Source organism: Miniopterus schreibersii, assembly GCF_964146895.1.
Source record: "Miniopterus schreibersii genome assembly, chromosome: 11".
NCBI classification, from domain to species: Eukaryota; Metazoa; Chordata; class Mammalia; order Chiroptera; family Miniopteridae; genus Miniopterus; species Miniopterus schreibersii.
The window spans coordinates 25,224,347-25,242,581 of NC_138111.1; the positions used below are offsets into that span (position 1 = coordinate 25,224,347).

The 18,235-nt window shown below is 44.9% G+C and overlaps 2 protein-coding genes across 5 annotated transcripts in view; both read right to left on the bottom strand.

The window, feature by feature from the left end:
* The window catches only part of TMOD1 (tropomodulin 1), a 70,431-nt gene extending 65,169 nt beyond the window's left edge, over nt 1-5,262 (bottom strand). The window contains exon 1 of one of the 2 annotated variants that reach the window (XM_081152174.1): nt 5,117-5,262. The gene's annotated coding sequence lies outside the window, so the exon portion shown is untranslated. The remainder of the gene's footprint in view (nt 1-5,116) is intronic. The other variant, XM_081152175.1, reaches the window with a different exon arrangement.
* A 2,249-nt stretch (nt 5,263-7,511) lies between these two features.
* TDRD7 (tudor domain containing 7) overlaps nt 7,512-18,235 on the bottom strand; it is a 53,712-nt gene continuing 42,988 nt past the window's right edge. For all 3 annotated transcript variants that reach the window (XM_081152178.1, XM_081152180.1, XM_081152179.1), the window contains 5 exons: nt 17,839-17,973; nt 15,438-15,548; nt 13,151-13,653; nt 10,451-10,611; nt 7,512-9,536 (listed from right to left, as the gene is read on the bottom strand). In XM_081152178.1, the coding sequence (XP_081008304.1) occupies nt 9,316-9,536; nt 10,451-10,611; nt 13,151-13,653; nt 15,438-15,548; nt 17,839-17,973 (1,131 nt within the window). In that variant the 3' untranslated portion in view covers nt 7,512-9,315. The remainder of the gene's footprint in view (nt 9,537-10,450; nt 10,612-13,150; nt 13,654-15,437; nt 15,549-17,838; nt 17,974-18,235) is intronic.

Consider the following 18,235-nt stretch of genomic DNA (forward strand, 5'->3'; position numbering starts at 1 on the left):
CCTCACATTATTTGGTGTTTATTAGAACTTATTGGGAATTATTAAGCTTATTAAAAACAAGGAGCTTATTAGAAATTCAGACTCCCAGCCCCCTCCTAGGCCTACTGAGCCAGACTCTGCATTTTAAACTAGATCTCGAGTGACTCAAATGCTAGAGAAGCACTAGTACAGAACACAAGGACTCTCATTTTTCAAGTTTACCAAACTCTGGAGATCAGTTTGTTTTTTCTGGAATATACACCCCAACTGGATGACCTGGAACAATTCTTATTGGGGTTCACTGTTCTATGTACAAAAAGGGAGTAGTAAGATCTGCCTTTCCTCCTTACAGGAGTCCTGAGAGTTTCAAATGAGATCATGGATGGATTTGTTCTATTTATTGCGCTGGGGCTGACAGGGGCCGCAGGCTCAGTGGGGAACATACTGGTGTGGTTTCTGCTCTTATGGGGCTGATGGTTGGTAGGATGGGAGAACATGTGTAGATGCTGGTTGATGTTGTGTGACTGACATGGTTATCACAGGGCTTTCCTATGCTTATCTTTTACTCATTCATTCAACAGTCAGTCATTTATTAAAACATGAAGTGCTTGCACTATGCCAAGTGACTGAGCTCTGAGCAGGAATAAATGAGCCACAACTCTGTCTTCAAGGAGCTATTAGTCTAGTCCAAGGTAAGGATGCAGGTGGATGATTACACCGAGAGCACACTATGGTGCTTCTCTGGGGTCCATGCAGGGGGCTGTGGGTGCAAGGTGAGGCAATGAGAGCTTTGCTTTAAAGGGTAATTACAAGCTCACCATGTTCAGAAGGGAGAGAACAGCATTCCAGGCAGAAGGACCGGCAGGCACACAGGCAGCGAGCTACAAAGGCATGTATGCTTGCACCATGACAAGAATCTGTGGGGGTGCCAAGAGATGGTTTGGGGAAGTGGCCTGGAGCCAGATCTCAGATGGTCCTGTGTTCAATGCTAAGGAATCTGGCAGGAAATGGGGAGTCCCTCAAGGGAGGGGAACAGCACATTCATAGATAGGTTTCACAAAGATCTAACAGCAGCATAGAAGCAAAGACTTGAGGGGCTTGGACAGTAGCTCAGGGGAGAGATGGCAAAGTAATGGATTGGGGTAGTGATGGTGGGGATATGACTGGAATAGAAATGAACAGAAGAGGTATTAAGGAAGGTAGAACTGGCAGGACTCTTGACCAAAAGAAAGGCGGGGAAAGGGAAGGGAGGTTTCTGGCTCAGTGCCTGGGTGAATGGTGTTACTGTTGACCAAGATGGGGAACACCAGGGGGGACTGGGTGATGACAACCCTGAGTCTGGGCCTACTGGTGGTGAAGTGCCCTTGGGATGTTAGCTATGGTGCCTGAAACATGAATTTGGGAGTTGTTAGTTTAGAGGGGTGCTTGGAGCCACAGGAGTGAGTGGGATTCTAGGAGGGTGTGGGGTGAAAAGGGAACAGGGTTGAGAGTGGCACCAACATTTAAGGACAGGCAGGAGAGATGAGTCCATGAAGGAGGCTGAGTGAGGCAGAGAGGCATTTCTGCTTCCCCGGTTCCCGTGGGCATGGAGAGCGAACACCCCAGTGGCCACAACTCCTATGCACCAGAGTCATCCCCAGGAACGGCCCTGGGGTCACTGCCTTAGGAGTCCTGGAGTGATGAGTGGCTCGGCTAAGGATCCTGAGAAGAACTGAGACAGGGACACGTGGGCCGCGCTGGCCTCCCTCTCACTCCCCCTCCCACTTTCCTCCTCATACACAGGCATGTCCAGCCCTTTCACAAATCTCTTTATCTCTGAGAAAAGAACAAGAGGATGTAAGAAAAGGGGAAACAAAAGAAATGCTTGAGTTTGTTCAGTTTTTTAGATCAGACATGGACCTGGCACCGCCTAACGTGGAAGAAAACCTCCCAGACACATCCAAGGTTGACTCCAATGAGCTCATTCTTTCATTATCATTAAAAGCAAAGAGAGTCAGCTTCTATCATGATTAACCAAAGGTGGATTTTACAAAACACAAAAGAGAGAAAATGGTCCCAGAATCATGTTGTCTGATTCATGTTTTTCTGCAGAAACAGGTCTGTGGTTTTAAACTGCTAATGGCTCCTAGCAGCCAGATAATTGATCTATTTGGTGTTCTGGCTTTAAGTAAAAAGTGAACTGGCCTCTTTAGAAATGTTGGCAGCCTGGCTGGTCCATTAGTAAGACGAAAAAATCAAAACATTGACTGGAAAATGCCATTATGACTGGGCTCAGCAGGAGTCATCAATAGATGAAGTCATTTCAGAAATAAGCAGGCCAATGTCACAAGGCCCCTGGGCAGAGTCAAACTACCCTTCATGGCCCATCACCACCCTCCTTTGCAGATACTAAAGTCTGCCAAGGGTACACAGGAATCTGAGCCAGGACGGGCCTCATTTTACCTTTTCTTTGCTCAGCTTGATTCTAGAGGAACGTAGTTCTAGAGCCTGTGACAACCAGCAGGTTATTAAGGAAGGTCCTCACTCCCGTGTGCACACCCCTTAGATTCTCCTTTCACCCCTTCCCCTCTCCTGGTCCTTCTCTGCCCTTTCTCACACACCTCATCTCAGAAACACCTGCCTCCCCTCTGTGCCCTGTCTCCATCTCCTAACACCTTCCCTTTCCCTTCCTTTCTCATCCAAGCTTTTAGAAAGAGTCCTATGCTGTCTCCGTTTCCTCAGCTCCCATTAGCTTCTGCCTCTTTCCTTCACTGACACTAATAATATTATTGTAGTTACCAAGCACTGGGAGGAGGGCTTTCCCTGCATCATCACTCTTAATCTCCACAGCAACCCCTATGAAATGGGTACTATTATTATCCCATTGTACAGAGGAGAAAACCGAGGCTCAGATGGACAGGCAGGATCACTAGCCCCTTGTAAGGCAGTAGCAGATGCCATTTTTTAACCCTCTGCAATGCCCTGGCCAAAGTCACCCATGACCCCCTGCCAGTCCTGGTGGCCTCTTCCCAGTGCTCATTCCCTCTATCTTTGTGCAGCAACTGGCACTACCAACCTCTCTCCTACCTTAGCTCTTGGGAAGCCACTTTCTTCCACTCTTTCCCTCTCTTCAAAGAGTGGGTTCCCCCAGATTTCATCCCTGGCACTTCACTTTTCTCATGTTAGAAAGTCTTCCAGGAAACTACAGGCCCTTTTGATTCCAGGCCCACTAGAGACCATCTTGGCCACCCCCTCATTGCTCATGGTCCCTCTAAGTGGGCAGCAGAGCTGGGCTGAGGCCAGGTGTCCTAACCCCCCGGCAAGCCCACTTTTTGTTACTCAGAGCTGCCATTGCCTGCTCCCCGTTTTTGTGTTTTTGCCGAGCAGCAGGAAGCAGCGCTGCTCTGGAGGAGGGAGAAGGTGTGAGACCCTGATAAGGTGGGCGGAGGCTATTTTTAGAGGACACTGGCTTTCCACTTAGTCTGGGAGAAACTCAAGGGCCAAGCCAGGCCAAAACATGTGTTTGAAAAACTGGCTCATTGAAGAGAATCAATACGCCGAAGTCAGGAGCGTTTCTTGCTTTCACTCTGCCTGTTTGCTGTTTGGCTGGAATCGATGAGAACCTTACTATCTGCCTCCATTTCCCCTTAATTCTGTGAGGCTCTGAGATGACCTTATAGAAAATATGTAACAAAGGAAGTAGAAACAAAAATAAAACTTCAGGATGAGAGTACTATTGTCTGAGCAAGGGAAAGTCCTGGACAGCAGCACATCAAAGAAGAGGGGGTATTGGTGGGTGCTCACTGATCCCCAACACCTGCCTCAGCGCAGAAGGGGTCAGGAAAGAAATGAGAAAGGCTGGTAGAGACTGCGGACCTCCTGGCAGGTCCAGCTGCGTGTCACCGTGAGCAGGGGGCTTCCCGGCCCTTCACAGAGAACAGAGTGGCTGTTACCACTGGGAGAAATCTAGATGGAGATTTTGGGGGGGGGGTCCCGCTGAGGGCCCAGAACTTGGGCTAGGGTCTGGTTCTGCGATTCGGGTGCAGAAAAGCACGGGCTAGGTCATCTCCAAAAGTCTGAGAGGGCAAAGGTCGAGGTCAAGTGCAGGGGTCAATAATAGCAGAAGGGGTGGGGGGCTGGGGATGTACCCCTTGGAGGCTGCACCATAATTACGGGAAACTGAGGCCAGGGAGCAGCTGGACGCGAGCCTCAGGTCCAGTTCTTTGGGTCTAAAGCTGTTTGAGTAACAGGCTGGTTTGCAAAGGTGGTAGACACCCATAATTATCGCCCAGGGGCGCGCTTCCCGGCGGTGTAAGGCCCAGGCTATTCCCAGGGTCCTAGTAGGTTCCAGAATCCGACCCGAATCAGGGGGACCGGCAAAGGCTCTTGTTTCCGAAACCCTTCCGGACGTGAGCCGCAGTGTCCGCAGCGTCCCAGGCCCCGAGCAGGTGGACAGGTGGGGGGAGGGCAGGGGGTCAAGAGCAGGTCCTGCCGCTCTCACAGCCCTGGCTCCTGGCTTCTTCCCAGGAACCAAACGCCGTCCCTACAGATGGGGAAACTGAGACCAGAGGACGGAAAGGGCTTGCCAGGGAGCCCCTGTGAGTTGGCAACAACCAGGGGGCTCCTGCCTCCAGGTTCCTCCCCGCTCCACCTCGGGGCCGACAGCGTGTATCGCGGAGCTTTAAACATCATCTCCCGCAGTCTGGGAAACTTTTCCTGCCTCAAACAGGTGCAGCTCGCACCCCGGCTCCACGCTGCCCGAGCACGCGCGCCCCCACTCCCGCCCCAAACTCTCGGGAGCCGGCGGTGCGCCCTGGGCGCGGGGCCGCGGCGCGGGGGCGCAGCAGGAGGCCCGCACCCCGGGGGCTCCTCTCCGCGGGTTACAGATGCGGCGCCAGGTGCCGGGAGGAGGGCGCCCTGGCCGAGGCCACGCGCCGCGCCGAGCGGACCGGAGCGTCGGGCTCGGGACCCCCAGCCCCGGGCTCCCGGCCCCGGAGGCGACCCGAGGCGGCCGCTATTTATAGAGGGAGCCGCGCACAGTCCCTCTTGGCGGCGGCGGCGACAGCTGAATATTTTGCCCAGATATGGCTGGGGCCCCGGCGCAGGGGCAGGGAGCCCCGCGAGCGCGAGGGGACCCCTGGGCGGGTGGGGGGCTTACCGAGCTGCAGAGCCGCGGGGGAGCGCGCGGGCGCGGGCGGCGGCGGGCCGAGCGCGGGACTGGGTGAGCTCCGGTGCGGCCGCGGGCGGCGGGCGGGCGCTCTGCGCTCCGGGGGTGGAAGCCGGGGGCGGGCCCGGCCCCGCTCTGTCCCCGCGCCCCGCCCCGCCCGCCGCCCCGGCCCTCGTTATCTCTCCCTCCGCTCGGGGGCGCCGGGGCTCAGCGCGCGGTCCTGGGCGGGCAGCGACACGCGCGGTGGGCGGGGGCCCGGGCGCGCCGAAGCTTGTCTCCACGGGCGAGTGGGCGCGGGTCGCCCCTGAGTCCCGGGTTCCCCACATGTACCTGGAGGAGTTAAAATGATGGTCGAGGTATCTGGGGGAAGGTGGGCGGGTTCTCGGTCCTGAGGGGCCGAGGGAGGAGGTTCTGGGCGGCGCGCAGGCGGCCCGGCGGCTGCTGCGCCGTCACCCCCTTGGGCCGCAGCGGCGACCCCCGCTGACCCGCGGCCAGCGAGGCCCGTGGGAGCCGAGGCTCCAGCAGAGCCGGGGCCTGGTCCCCGCACTGAGGCCGTGTCAGAACAAGGCCGTAAGAGAACCACAACAAATGGAGCCCCACTTTCTTAGGCTGTTTTCCAGAACAGACCACTTAAACCCAAACAAACATTAACGTTTTAAGTTTTAAGATGGCTCATAAAAAACTGTGTACGGACAGAAGGTAAGGTCTCTTTGGATTATTATGGGAGTTTCTGACCCCTGCCAAGGGCCAGAAATCAGCTCCGTTACTAATGAGGGCTATTCATGATTTTAAATCTCGTTTTTCACTAAGATGTATTTCTACATTACAAACCCCTAACGCTGTAAGAGAATGCTTTTTAAGGGGTAGGTGTCCTATACTTTAAAATAAAACAATGATTTAACATTCCAGATTTTTTTAAAGCCCTTTTGTTGTGGACTCTAAAGTTTCAGAAAAGTGCCTACAACACAGGTGTGAGGGTTCAAGAATTTCTCCCTCTGAGGGGTCCTGTGGCAACCACCACTGTCAAGAAACAACACTGCCAGCAAGCCCAGGAGCCAACTGGTGCCCTTCTGGTCACAACTCTCCCCTAAAGATGATTACTTTCTTGACTTACAGTAATCACCTCCTTGCCTGCCTCTTCCTTTGATGTTTGTCTTCATTTGCTCAATTCCACGTTGTGAAATTAATCTGTGTTTCATGTAGCTGTAGTCTCACTGCTGTAGAGCCGGGGTGGGGAACCTTTTGGCTGCCAAGGGCCATTTGGATATTTATAACATCATTCAAGGACCATACAAAATTATCAACTTAAAAATTAGCTATGAAAAAGCTGCTAGATTTATTGAATTTTGAGCCCCACCTGCGGTTGCCTTGGCAGGGGTCAGACCAAATGATTATGGCCCATGGGCCTGACGCTCCCCACCCCTGCTGTAGAGGAATGTATACCCCACTATACCACAGTTTTAAAGTATCCATCTTACGATTAATGGGCATGTAGGTTGTTTGCAGGTTTTAGCTATTACAAATAGCACTGCTGCAAACTTTCTTTACCGGTATCCTTCTGCAAAAGTACACACATCAACAAAAATGGAAACATTTTCCCCATTTCTGGAACATAAGTTGTGGCATATAACTGAGGTTTGAATTTGCATTTCCCTGTGTCCTACTGGGTTGAGCACCTTTTCATGTTTACCGGCCAGTTGGATTTTCTCTTTTGTGAAGTGCTTGTTCAAAAGTATTGCCCATTTTGTTTCTGGATAGTCTTTTGCTTATTGAAAATATTCAATATATTTTCCCACTACATATATATAGGGTGGGGCCAAAGTGGGTTTACAGTTGTTTGTATGGAAAATAATACAATAATTAATAGATAATAATACAAGAGTAAAATCTGTTTCTTGTACTCACAACTGTAAACCCACTTTGGCCCCACCCTGTACAGTGTATATATTCCTCCACTCTGCTTTGCCTTTCCACCTTCATAGTAATGCTGAACAGGTGTTCTTCATTTTCATACAGTCTAGTCGATCAACTTTTCTTTGATTGTTAGCACTTTGTGTGTCCTGTTTAAGACATCTTTCTTACTCCTGGATTATAAAGGAATTTTCCTATGCTATCTTTCCTCGTTAGCCTTTCATGCTTAGGCTTCACATCCACCTGGAACTGACTTTGGAATATGGTGTGAGGTAGAGGTCAGGTTTCATTTGTCAAATTGTCCTAGTACCAGATTAATATTTTCAGTTACATCAACAACACAATTAATTGCTTTAGTTTAGAAAGTAATGAAAACACTTCTAAAGTCAGCAAAGTAGAAACTACCTCTTCCTTATCTGTAGACAACTAAAGAATTTTTGTTGTTTATTTTTAGGGAAAGAAACCACTATAAAATAACATTTGGACTACTTTATTTCACTTAAACATTTATGTCAGACTTTTTTACTTTATCATAAATAATTATTTAAATCACTGGCATAAATAAGCATTCCTGCATTTTGAATCACTTTCACTATAAATATTAAATATAAATTTTAAAAAGCTAGAAAGGAGCCTGGCTGGGCGTGGCTCAGAGGTTGAGCATCGACCTGGGATCCAGGAGATCGGGGTTCGATCCCCGGTCAGGGCACATGCCTGGGTTGCAGGCTCGATCCCGTCAGGGGCATGCAAGAGGCAGCCGACCAATGACTCTCTCGTCATTGATGTTTCTATCTCTCTCTCTCCCTCTCCGTTCCTCTCTCTGAAATCAATAAAGATATAATTATGTTAATGTTTTACATGAAAAACTAAAAACATCTGGTCTTTAACTTCCCTCTGTTCTTTCTTTTCCTAGATCTTCTCGCACAAAACTAAGCAAATGACTTCAAGTGTTTTATCATCGGCCTGGCCTTTTCCCTGAAATCCACTCCATATTTGCAATAGTTTGTGCATATCTTCACACAGAGGTCTATTAGCTTAAACTCAGCATGTTCAAAATCAAAATTTTAAGCTTCCCAGTCACACTGAGTAAGGGTCACCATCCTAGCCTCTCAGATCTTAGGACTTGGTATCACTCTTTGACACCTCTTTTTCTTTATCTTCTATATCCAAAATGTCAGTTCTAATAATTCTAACCAAAAGCTTCAAAAAGCCTTTAATATTTTTTCTTTAGTCCCATTGCCCAATTTTAGTCCAGGGCCTCCCCTCCTTATCTTTAGGCCACTGCTAAGGCCTCTAACCTGTCCCTCTGTCACCTATCCTGCCCATTCATTAGCAAGCATATACCATTATATGTGCCTGATACAGGCAAGATATCATTTTGTCTGCTGCGAAGGACACAGACAACGGTGTGCTGGAGTCTGCTGTATGGGCTGGCAAGAGCTGCTTGGGTGCATCTCTTCCCAGCTCCACACTCAGCAATGTCACACTGTTAGCTGGAACTGAACAATGGAGGGAGTATTGACAACATGGGAATCATCAGACTCTGCAGAGCAAGTCTCCCCTCCCCCCCAAAATGGTTGTCAAACAATTACCAGCACATCAATGGACAGTTTAGAGGGAAGCGTGCTTGCTTGAGAATGCCAGTAACCCTGGATGAACATGCATAAGGTTCGGGGACCAGATAAAGGTCCAGCGTGGCTGGCACAGTGATTGGTGGTTGGGTAGGGAGATTGTAGAAGGCGCGGGTCTTCAGTCTGGACTCCCTGGGCAATGAGACACCACTCAAGATTTGGGGGGAGGGGCATGTTGGTTTGCCTGGCTGCCCCTCCCGCAGCACCACTAGCAATGCTGATGTGCTAAGGACTCAGGATAGTCTGCACAGGGTCTGGTGACTTTGGGACACAGCACTGCATACCAGGGTAGAGTTAAGTCACGAAATTCTCATTCTAACTGGAGAAGAACCCAGCACCGCAAGGAAGAAATGAATTGAAAGGGAATGCTTCCTCTTAAGATCACAAAACCTAGAAATTAGGAGGTAGTCAATTTTTATATTGATAAACATTTTAATCTAATATTATAGTAATAATTCAAGTGTAATTTTCTTTGAAAAGTCAACTCTGTTAAACACAACTTATTAAATAGTTTTCATCAAACGTAACATATTCTTTTCAATCTCACAGCAGTCAGAGCCATGTAGCAGAGAGAGATTTTTTTAAAGCCTACTACATTTTGTTATTGCTAGAAAATCTGAATTAGTTGTCGAGGTCTCAGAGCAGCGATTAATTAACCTTTGAAAGCTCTACCAGATATTCTGACATATAATCGTGAATCCAGATATCTGTGTCTGGCAGGGATGTGTCCACTAAATAGACCACTACTTTCTGGTCCCAAGGGTTGGCATTTTCTATAACTGTCTGCACCAATGCCACCAGAGGTTTCTTCTCCACATGATTTCGAAACACCATGGATGCCTCCTCAGACCACTGGTTGCACTTCACTCCTAGGAGAAAGCAGACAGTGAGGGGTCAAATGAGCCTGTCTCTGACCCACTATAATGGAAAACTATTTAGTCAATTCCAAAGTAGTTTAAACATCCCAGGTTAGACTTGCCTAACTGAAAGACAGTTGCTGAACAATCCTGAAGCAGTCCAGCTTACAGTTTTTCTATTCTAACCGGGGTTACTTCTGCAAACCTTTTCCTACAAATAAAGGTTTATTTGAGACTTAATGCTGTGTTATAAAATGAAGTTATAACTACTGCCCATTTCCCTACATAAAGTATATGCAGATTTAAACTGATAATGGAGACAGAAGGAATAAAATATCAATATCAATGACATTTCTCTTATTTATAGATTTTTTCCTGATGAACCAGATATAGTAAAAAAGGCATTAATATGCTAATTTTAAAAAATTATTATATACAACATTGTGGCAAAAGCACTGGATTGAACCTCTGGAGACTCAGTTACTGTTTTCAGCTCTTCCTCTATCAAGTGGTCTGATCTTGGGCAAATCAGTTTGTTTCCCAGCTTTGGTTTACTTATAAAATAAACTGGTTGGATCAGATGAAATTTAAGTCCCATGAATTTCTAAATCTCCATGACTTTTAAACTTGAAAGCTCAAGTTAGAGAATTCTAAATCAGGTTTTAAAACAAAATTGAGACAATATGCATTTTTCTAGAAATACTATTAAACTAGCACATTAAGTCAACAGAATGTGGAAAAACAGAAACAGCAGATATAATTGGAGGGCACGACCATATTTCCATTATGGTTGGGAAGTTGCTTATGCTAAAAAAACAAAAAAAAAACCAAAAAACCCAACAAAAAATTCCCTCAATAGATCATGATCCTGTACTCCCTAAGTACCCAGGACAAAATGACAATATAAACAGTGTTGGAGAAATTACCTGCTAGTTGAGCTGTGACTGCTTGGAATGGCAGCTTTCGGAATATGTCCACTAGGGGCTGGACTTTTCTTATGTTGACTAATTCATGCTTGCCATAGTCCAGCTCATACACGGATACCAGTCCATTGGTGAGAATTCCCTTTAAAAGCACCCTGTGCCACCTAGATGTGCGAAGGATCGAAAAGGGAGAAGAAACACACCAAGTCAACACCTGCTTTAAGGATAATATTTTACGATAAAAAGAAAAATTAATACAAACTATGTTTATCAAAATATAAAACTATACTATCATAGAAGTTTTTTAAGAGATTGCTGCTTCTTTTCCCCAGGGTTACTATTCTCGGCTTTGTCACCGGCTCCCTTGCTGGAATCCGCTCACTCCAACACCTTTTCAGGCCTCAGGGAGCGAAAGGAGAACGAGACACAACCTATGGCCCATCACAAAGCAGAATGAAACAGGTGCCATGGAGGCTGATCAGGACGCCGCTAGTGGATCCCTTCCTTGTCAGGGTGACGGGATGGCCACACTATTGGGACAAGGTACATGTGTGTAAGATGGGAAGGGAGAGGCAAGCAGGACCAGGCCAGGCTAAAGACCCGCATGAGAAAGTACAGAGTACAGAAGACTACAGGGCGTGGTGGTTTGGATGGAGCAAACACTGCAGTATAGCTGGGAGGTGGGAAGCCGGGAGGAATGGAAGAGAAAGGCTGTGAAGGGAGGTTGGGAAGGGATTACAAATATTAATGTAGCCCGGCCGGGTGTGGCTCAGTGGTTGAGGGTTGACCTAGGATCCCGGCGATCGGGGTTCAATTCCCGGTCAGAGCACATGCCCCGGTTGCGGCTCCATCCCCCGTCGGGGGCGTGCAGGAGGCAGCCGATCAATGACTCTCTCATCATTGATGTTTCTCTCTCTCTCCCTCTCCCTTCCTCTCTCTGAAATCAATAAAGATATATTTAAAAATTAATGTAAAGTTGACAATTTTAAATATGCCAAGTAAAGACATTAAAAAACAAAACAAAACAAAATCTAACCCACGACTTAAAGAACCTAGAAAGGGTAGGAGAGTATGGGGGAAGAGCCTGTGTTCAAGGTGCCAGAAATTTACACAAATATACTTTTCCCCTTTGGGCCTACATCATTAAAATGAGAAAAACCTAGACCTTGAAGTCTAGGAATGAAGGACCATTTTAAAGTCCTATAGTCTCGATTATATTACACTCAGGCAAGGATGAATGTTCATAACTCTAAAAGGAAAGTGTCTGTGGAGGCAGTCTCTGCTCCTGTGTGGTGTGAGCTGGGCTCTGCCTCAGGTGACAGACCTGGACACCCTCTGACACAGGTTTATCAGGCACAAGCCCTGTGGAATAGCAGGCCCTTCACGGCGACACGCTGCGGGGCTGGGGCTGGCCAGACTGGACCAACTCCTCAGCCCAGCCAGTGTACACCTAGTGGAGAATGGGTACAGGAAACCTGCACAGCTGCTGCAGGGGGAGCTCCAGTGAAAGCTCCAGAGGCCAGCTTTAACACTGATGTGACTGGGGGCTTCTGTGGGAAACTCCAGAAACCTTCAAACGGGCCAAAGTGCAGCAAGCAAAAATCCATGAGTCGCAGAGACAACAGGGACACAAAAAGGTACCACAATAGTGCCTAAGAGCTTTGGGGGCCAAACTCCTGAGCTGGAGTCCCACCTGAGCTGGGCCATTTTCCAGTTGCATTACCCTGGGCCTGTTATCTCATGGGTAATATTTAATTCTAATTTACTTGCAGAAATAATATATACAAAGTGCCTAGTATGTACTTCAGGAAAGGGCTACAGGAAAGGAGGAGGTGGACCCAAATGTGAAAATATGAGGAAAGAGATGGAAGTGCTAAGCAAATGTAAGGAATTATGATTCTCATTGTCCAAGGGCCAAAGAGTAGTGAAATAGGCACTATTGCTCCTCATAAAAGGCAACACATGCTCTCTATCTGACAATGTATATCAAGAATCTTTATTCAAACAAGTATTTTCTCTCCTAGGAATCTATCCCATGAATAAATAGAGATGCAAACAAAGATTATGTTCAAGGTTATTTATAATAGTGAAAAATTTGGGAGAAAAAACCCAACATGTAAGCAGGTTAATTTCTCTGTATGATGGACTATTATTTATCCATTAAAAATGTCTATGAAGATTTTATCACATGAAAAACTTGACAGGGTTTATCAGGTAAAAAAGCAAGTGCAAAGTTATACATCATCATAATAATAATCCAGCTGTAGAAATATATATATAAAAAACGAAATACATACGTAGTTGAACACGGGTAATGTCTGGTTGACTAATTTTCATTTTGTATACTTTTTTGTATTTTTTAATTTTTCTACAATAAACATCTTATTTTTAAAATTAAAAGGTTATTAAATAAAAATGTTGTTTTCCGAATAAGAAAGTATTTTTTCTAATAGGAAAGTAGAAAAAACATTTAAACTTCCACTTCAGATACGATTAGGTTTTAACAGGGATATAATCACTAGATTTTTAGATAAATGGTATCATTCTAATATTCGAGAACTGCATAATTCATTAGTCTCATTTCACATTCAAAATCCCCATTCGTGCTGTTCAAAGTCCCCCTGCAGGGATTAAGGACTCTTGGCATTCATCGCTTTACACATTTCTCTTAGGAGCAGAATAAAACTCTGTCCAGGAACCTACTTATTTTCCACTTTTGCGGCGTACACTTGGTCTTTTTCTACTGCCACGTGGCGCTCCTCAGACACGCTATAATACAGAATCATCTCTTCCATCAGAACTTCCAGCTTATGTATCTCTTGCCACCGTTGGATGACAAAGTAGCCTGGGTGACAGGCCACAGGCACGTATACATCCATGTGCTCCCCTGGCTTTGACAAGGGCACAGGAGGTGGCAGTTCCTCTGTGGAGAAAGAGCAGGTGTGATCCACCATGGACTTTTTGCTGACATCCGTGAGGCTCTTTCTAACGTTCTCCCCCGTGCTGCCCGAAGGGGGGGTGTGGCCGCCTTTGCTGGTGGAAGAGCTAGCTCCACTGGCGTGGGCACTCAGAAACACGTCCTTCTGGTGCTTCCACAAGTCTGCATTGGTAATCTGACGGTTAATGCTGCGATGAGGATCGGGGAAGTTCTTAGGAGTAAATAAATAAATGTGTGCGATTCCTCTGGTTTCATCCACTTTTGTAACCTTTGGAAAACATGAAAAAACAATTCAAGAAATCCATGTTTACACTGAATTCCAAGAAGCGATTATAATATTAAGTATTAAAACATGGAATTTTGCAAAAAAAAACTCCAAAACACCAAAAAACAAAATACCAACTTACTCAAAGTCATTTTATTTAAGGTCAGATGAACTGTCTGTCACAGCTGTAGCAATGAAATGAGTAAGCTCTTAAGTAGCCTAGAGACCAGCAACAAGCTTATGGAAGTGAGCAATTTACTAACTTCTAAAATCTCCGAGAATATCTCATAACTTGCTAGAGCTCATCACTGAGAGGAAGTGATTCTATAGATAATTAAAAATTTTTTTTTATTAATGGCATTTTAAAACACTCAAAATAGAAAGAATAGTATGAGGAATCCCCTTGTGCTCACCACCCCACTTCAACAATACCCAATAATCCTGACAAGGGCAGAACATCCTCTAAGCATTCTGCTGGAGGCTGGTGCACTCTCAGACCGGGAGGGAGGAAAAGCTTAGACATTCACTATATCCTCGAGACCTCTGGTCCAAATTCCTTATTTGGTCCTAATATCTGCCCTCACCCCTCACCCCTTCCCCAGTTACATGAGAGAAGAGGGACCTTGGAATGAAAGAGAAAGCAAGCTCCAGGCCAAGATGGCAGTTTTGCACCTTTTGCCCAGGAAACCTTTGGCTGCCTAGCTGCTGCTTTCTTCAGAGGGGGGAGTGTTTGTATGGGAACACCACACACTGATCATGGGCTGGATGGCTGGGTGACTGTTAATTCTTCTCATCAGCTTCTCTGGTTTATCTCAGAAATGACAAACATGAGATACTTCTAGCCACCTCTTTTATCACATCAGGCTAGAAATGAAAGGCACAGACACAGGCCTGAAGCCAGGGAGACACCTGCAAGGCAATCTTTCCTCAGTAATTTACTTAAAAATTTTTTTCCTAGCAAGATGAATCTATTTAAATTCACCATTTGGAGTGTTAATGATGTACTGACTGCTAATTTGTTTTGATATTTATGATACAGAAGTACCATTTCAAAAATCAACCATTAAAAATATTTTTATTGAGTAGCTGAGAAAACAATATTTGTTATCATGCATCAATTAAAGAATATAAGATACATAATTGTGTAACTGTACATTATAAACCCAAGAGGAGTATGAAGAGCAGAAAATCAAGGACATTTCATTGCACAATTTTCATAAAAATGATAACACTATTTGCATCAGTTAAAGAAGAAATATCATTTTACATTTCTACTCTTGGAAATATGAGCAATGTTTTTGATATGAAGATGCAAAAGTGCTAGTGAAATAAATCAAGCTGTTTAAGCTTTAGGAAAAGAGGCAAAAACCAATCTTATAAGCAAATAATTTGTTTATAATCTATTACACTTTAGAAAAAAAATAAAGGACTTAAATGATTTTTAGAAACCTTTATCAAGAGATATATGGTGATCCCTCTGTTGGGGACTTAATTCCTTATCATGGTGAAAACAGGGGCAGTCACCCATGTCTTCTACCTTAATAATAATGGAAAAATTATATAAAGGGTTTAAAAATAGTACTGGAGACAACGAACAAATTCTGAAATAAAAATTAAACCATGAAATATCTTCTCACTACACATGTAACCAATCTTGACTATAAAAATGTGTCAGGTGTGAAAGCATCAGTTTACAGTAAGATAAAATTCTTTCACAAAAAAACAAATGAACTCTTCTGGCTGACAGCTCCCTTTCTAAATGTAGTAAGATCAAGAAGAAAACTAACCTTAATGCTACAGTCCGAGCAATTCAAAACAGAATCTCTTAACCAAAGCACAGCATCTGGAGTCCACATGCCAATAGATTGTGGAATATCTGCTAAACAGCACCTGATGGCCTGAAAAGCAAGCACGAGGGAAAGGTGAACACACTGCCTTCAAATAGGTTCTTGTGAGTAACGTCAGTATTCTTTTCCTACAAGTCATACGGTGCCATGATAGAAAGCGAGCGACAGCGATAACTCATAACGACAGTCACAGCGCTCAGGTTGGAGCATTTGCTTTGTTCCTGGCTCTGTGGATATTACCACTATTATCTTTACTCCTGTCATGAGCCAGGGCTTATTATACCGGGCATTTCATGTACTTCTCACCCGACAACACTCCTTGTTGCGACCCCATTATACAGATGGTGAAACAGACTTGGAGAGACTATCAGACCACAAAACTGAGAAGAGAGGACTGGGACTTATATCTAAGTCTTTCCTCTAAACCCAACTAAAAAAATAAGTGTCGTTTGGATGAAAACTGACTAGTGTTCCAAAAACCTTTTTGGAGGCTTATGCGCTTCCTTCAGCATTTCCCGAGTACCTCGTGGATGCCAGGCATTTGTGCTTACCTTTGGAAGATTGTAATGAGAATTAAGAAAAACTGAACCCATAGATAGCTAAAAGCCTCATTTCCCCAATGCCTTTTGCCTCCCACCACTGCACAAGCTTTTGTAGAATGGCTATAGTGGAAGTAAAAGGTGACCTCAGGGACCCCTTCAGTCTCATGGGAGCCTTTGAATTGATGGAGGCAATTCTGTGAAGGGAACGAAGCCTACTTCCAGGATTCCTGGATTCCTTCTTTCCTCTCTGAGCCCCATCCTCCCTGTTGTACCCTCCTCCTTCGGGGGCTCCGATCTCTCACTGTGCCCCTTGGGTGAGGTCACACACTCCAATACCTGCGGGGGCCAGGCAGGTAATGGTAATGAGGGAGGGAAGCAGCCAGATGGGGCCAGCGCACTGGACAGCATGGCTCTCAGGGGAGATTGCTGCTTCCCAAGCTCCCACAGAGTGCTGTCCCATAAAGGGGAACACTCAATATTGTCCGATTTTCTAGTTTGTCAAGGGAAGCTAAAAGTGGGGATTTTTGTGTGAAATTATCGGATTTTTAAATCCTGGCAACCAACTCACATTTTAAAACTCTAAGAGCCAAGAGCCTGAACCCAATATTCATGGGCCAGCTTTGGCCCACAGCCATAGTTTTGCTGCTCTTAGACCTTTTGGGGAGATGCTGTTAGCCAGAGGCTTGGCCTCACTGGCTTTTAAAGTTCTCCCAGCTTCACAGCTATTAAACAGAGAAATCTAGATAAGATTAATAAAAAAAAATGTCATGGCTTTTAATGCTGTAGCAGAGAAGGTATATTGTATGGCTTTCAGATAGTCAGAAGCAGTGAGATGGTGCCCCCACCCTTTTCCCCTCCAGTCCAGGGGACTCTCCTAGGTAAGGCTGGTCCTGGTGGATGTTCTAACAAGGGGTACAGAGGCCAGAGATGCTATCAAGGGAAAGGAGCACTTAAAAGCCTAACAAGTTTCAATATTATGGCTGAGCAACAATAAAAGTGATTTTGAAATCTGGCTTGATCGCAAGTTAAACAGCTTCTCTGTAACAGTCATTCTAGAAAAGGCAGTGGTGACTGGAGTGAGAGAAATTATAAAAGCCATGCTGATCATGGCCAAGCGCTTGTTATTCGCTGAGTTTTGATGGCATAAGACATATTCTGGCACATATAAGTCAAGCAGCCTTTCAAAATTACACAATGTCAAACAATTTTATTTTCAAAAAATGATTAATTTCTATACAAAATCCTTTACTTCTCCTAAAGGTAGGAAATAGTTAACAATTTTAATTAGTTCAAAATAATTCAAAATTCCTATCATAAAGTTTTATCAATAGGGGAGGAATAGGCTGAGGTTAATCTTTTTACTAAAATCTATGGGGGAAACATCATATAAGAAAATGATTATTATAAGCAGGTTTCCATAGAGGATGGTTACTTAATCAAAATAAGAACTCTGGAAGTAATTATTTAAATACAGTACCCTGAAGCTGTGCATAAGTCAGCATTGACTAAATTGTTAAAATGGAGCCTCTAACTGGACAACATAACCTAATAACCCCTCATACTTGAAACAAACTTTTATCAAATGATGTTCTATAAGTCTGACTGGTATTCTTGTCTAAGTCAGCTGAATTTTACATCTGAAAATCAGTGAACAATCCCATCTGGATTATTTCCAATTCTGTTACAAACTCAGGCTTTGATCATGATCAAGATAAAAACTGAGAGAGCATCTCACAACATGGTTACAAATACATTCAAGTCTCTTCCAGCAAACCTCCCAGGTTTCTAACACACAGTACCTGAGATGGTATCGAAACCATTTCTCGTAGAAATCGAGAGGGAATTTCCCTGAGCTCAGATACTTTTACGGATGTCACAGTGCCAGAGTCCAGGAACTGAACATCAAGTGTCCGGCTGCTATGAACATTCATGATCTGCAATGAGACAAGTGTTGGCTAATTAATTAGCACATCCAAAAGGCCTAAACTGTTCTGTGCCATTACACTTTGTTCAACTCTAAATTGTATATAGAAGCAACAAAGACTTCTGTTATTAAACTTTCTCCTATTTAAAAATGTACTTTTAGGTATTCTTTTAGAGTAGAATTGATTTCAACATCTAGTTGTTAATTTATTTAATCAGTAGTAATCACTAAACTAGTAATAATTAGTAAAATTAATAAATACGGTAATATTT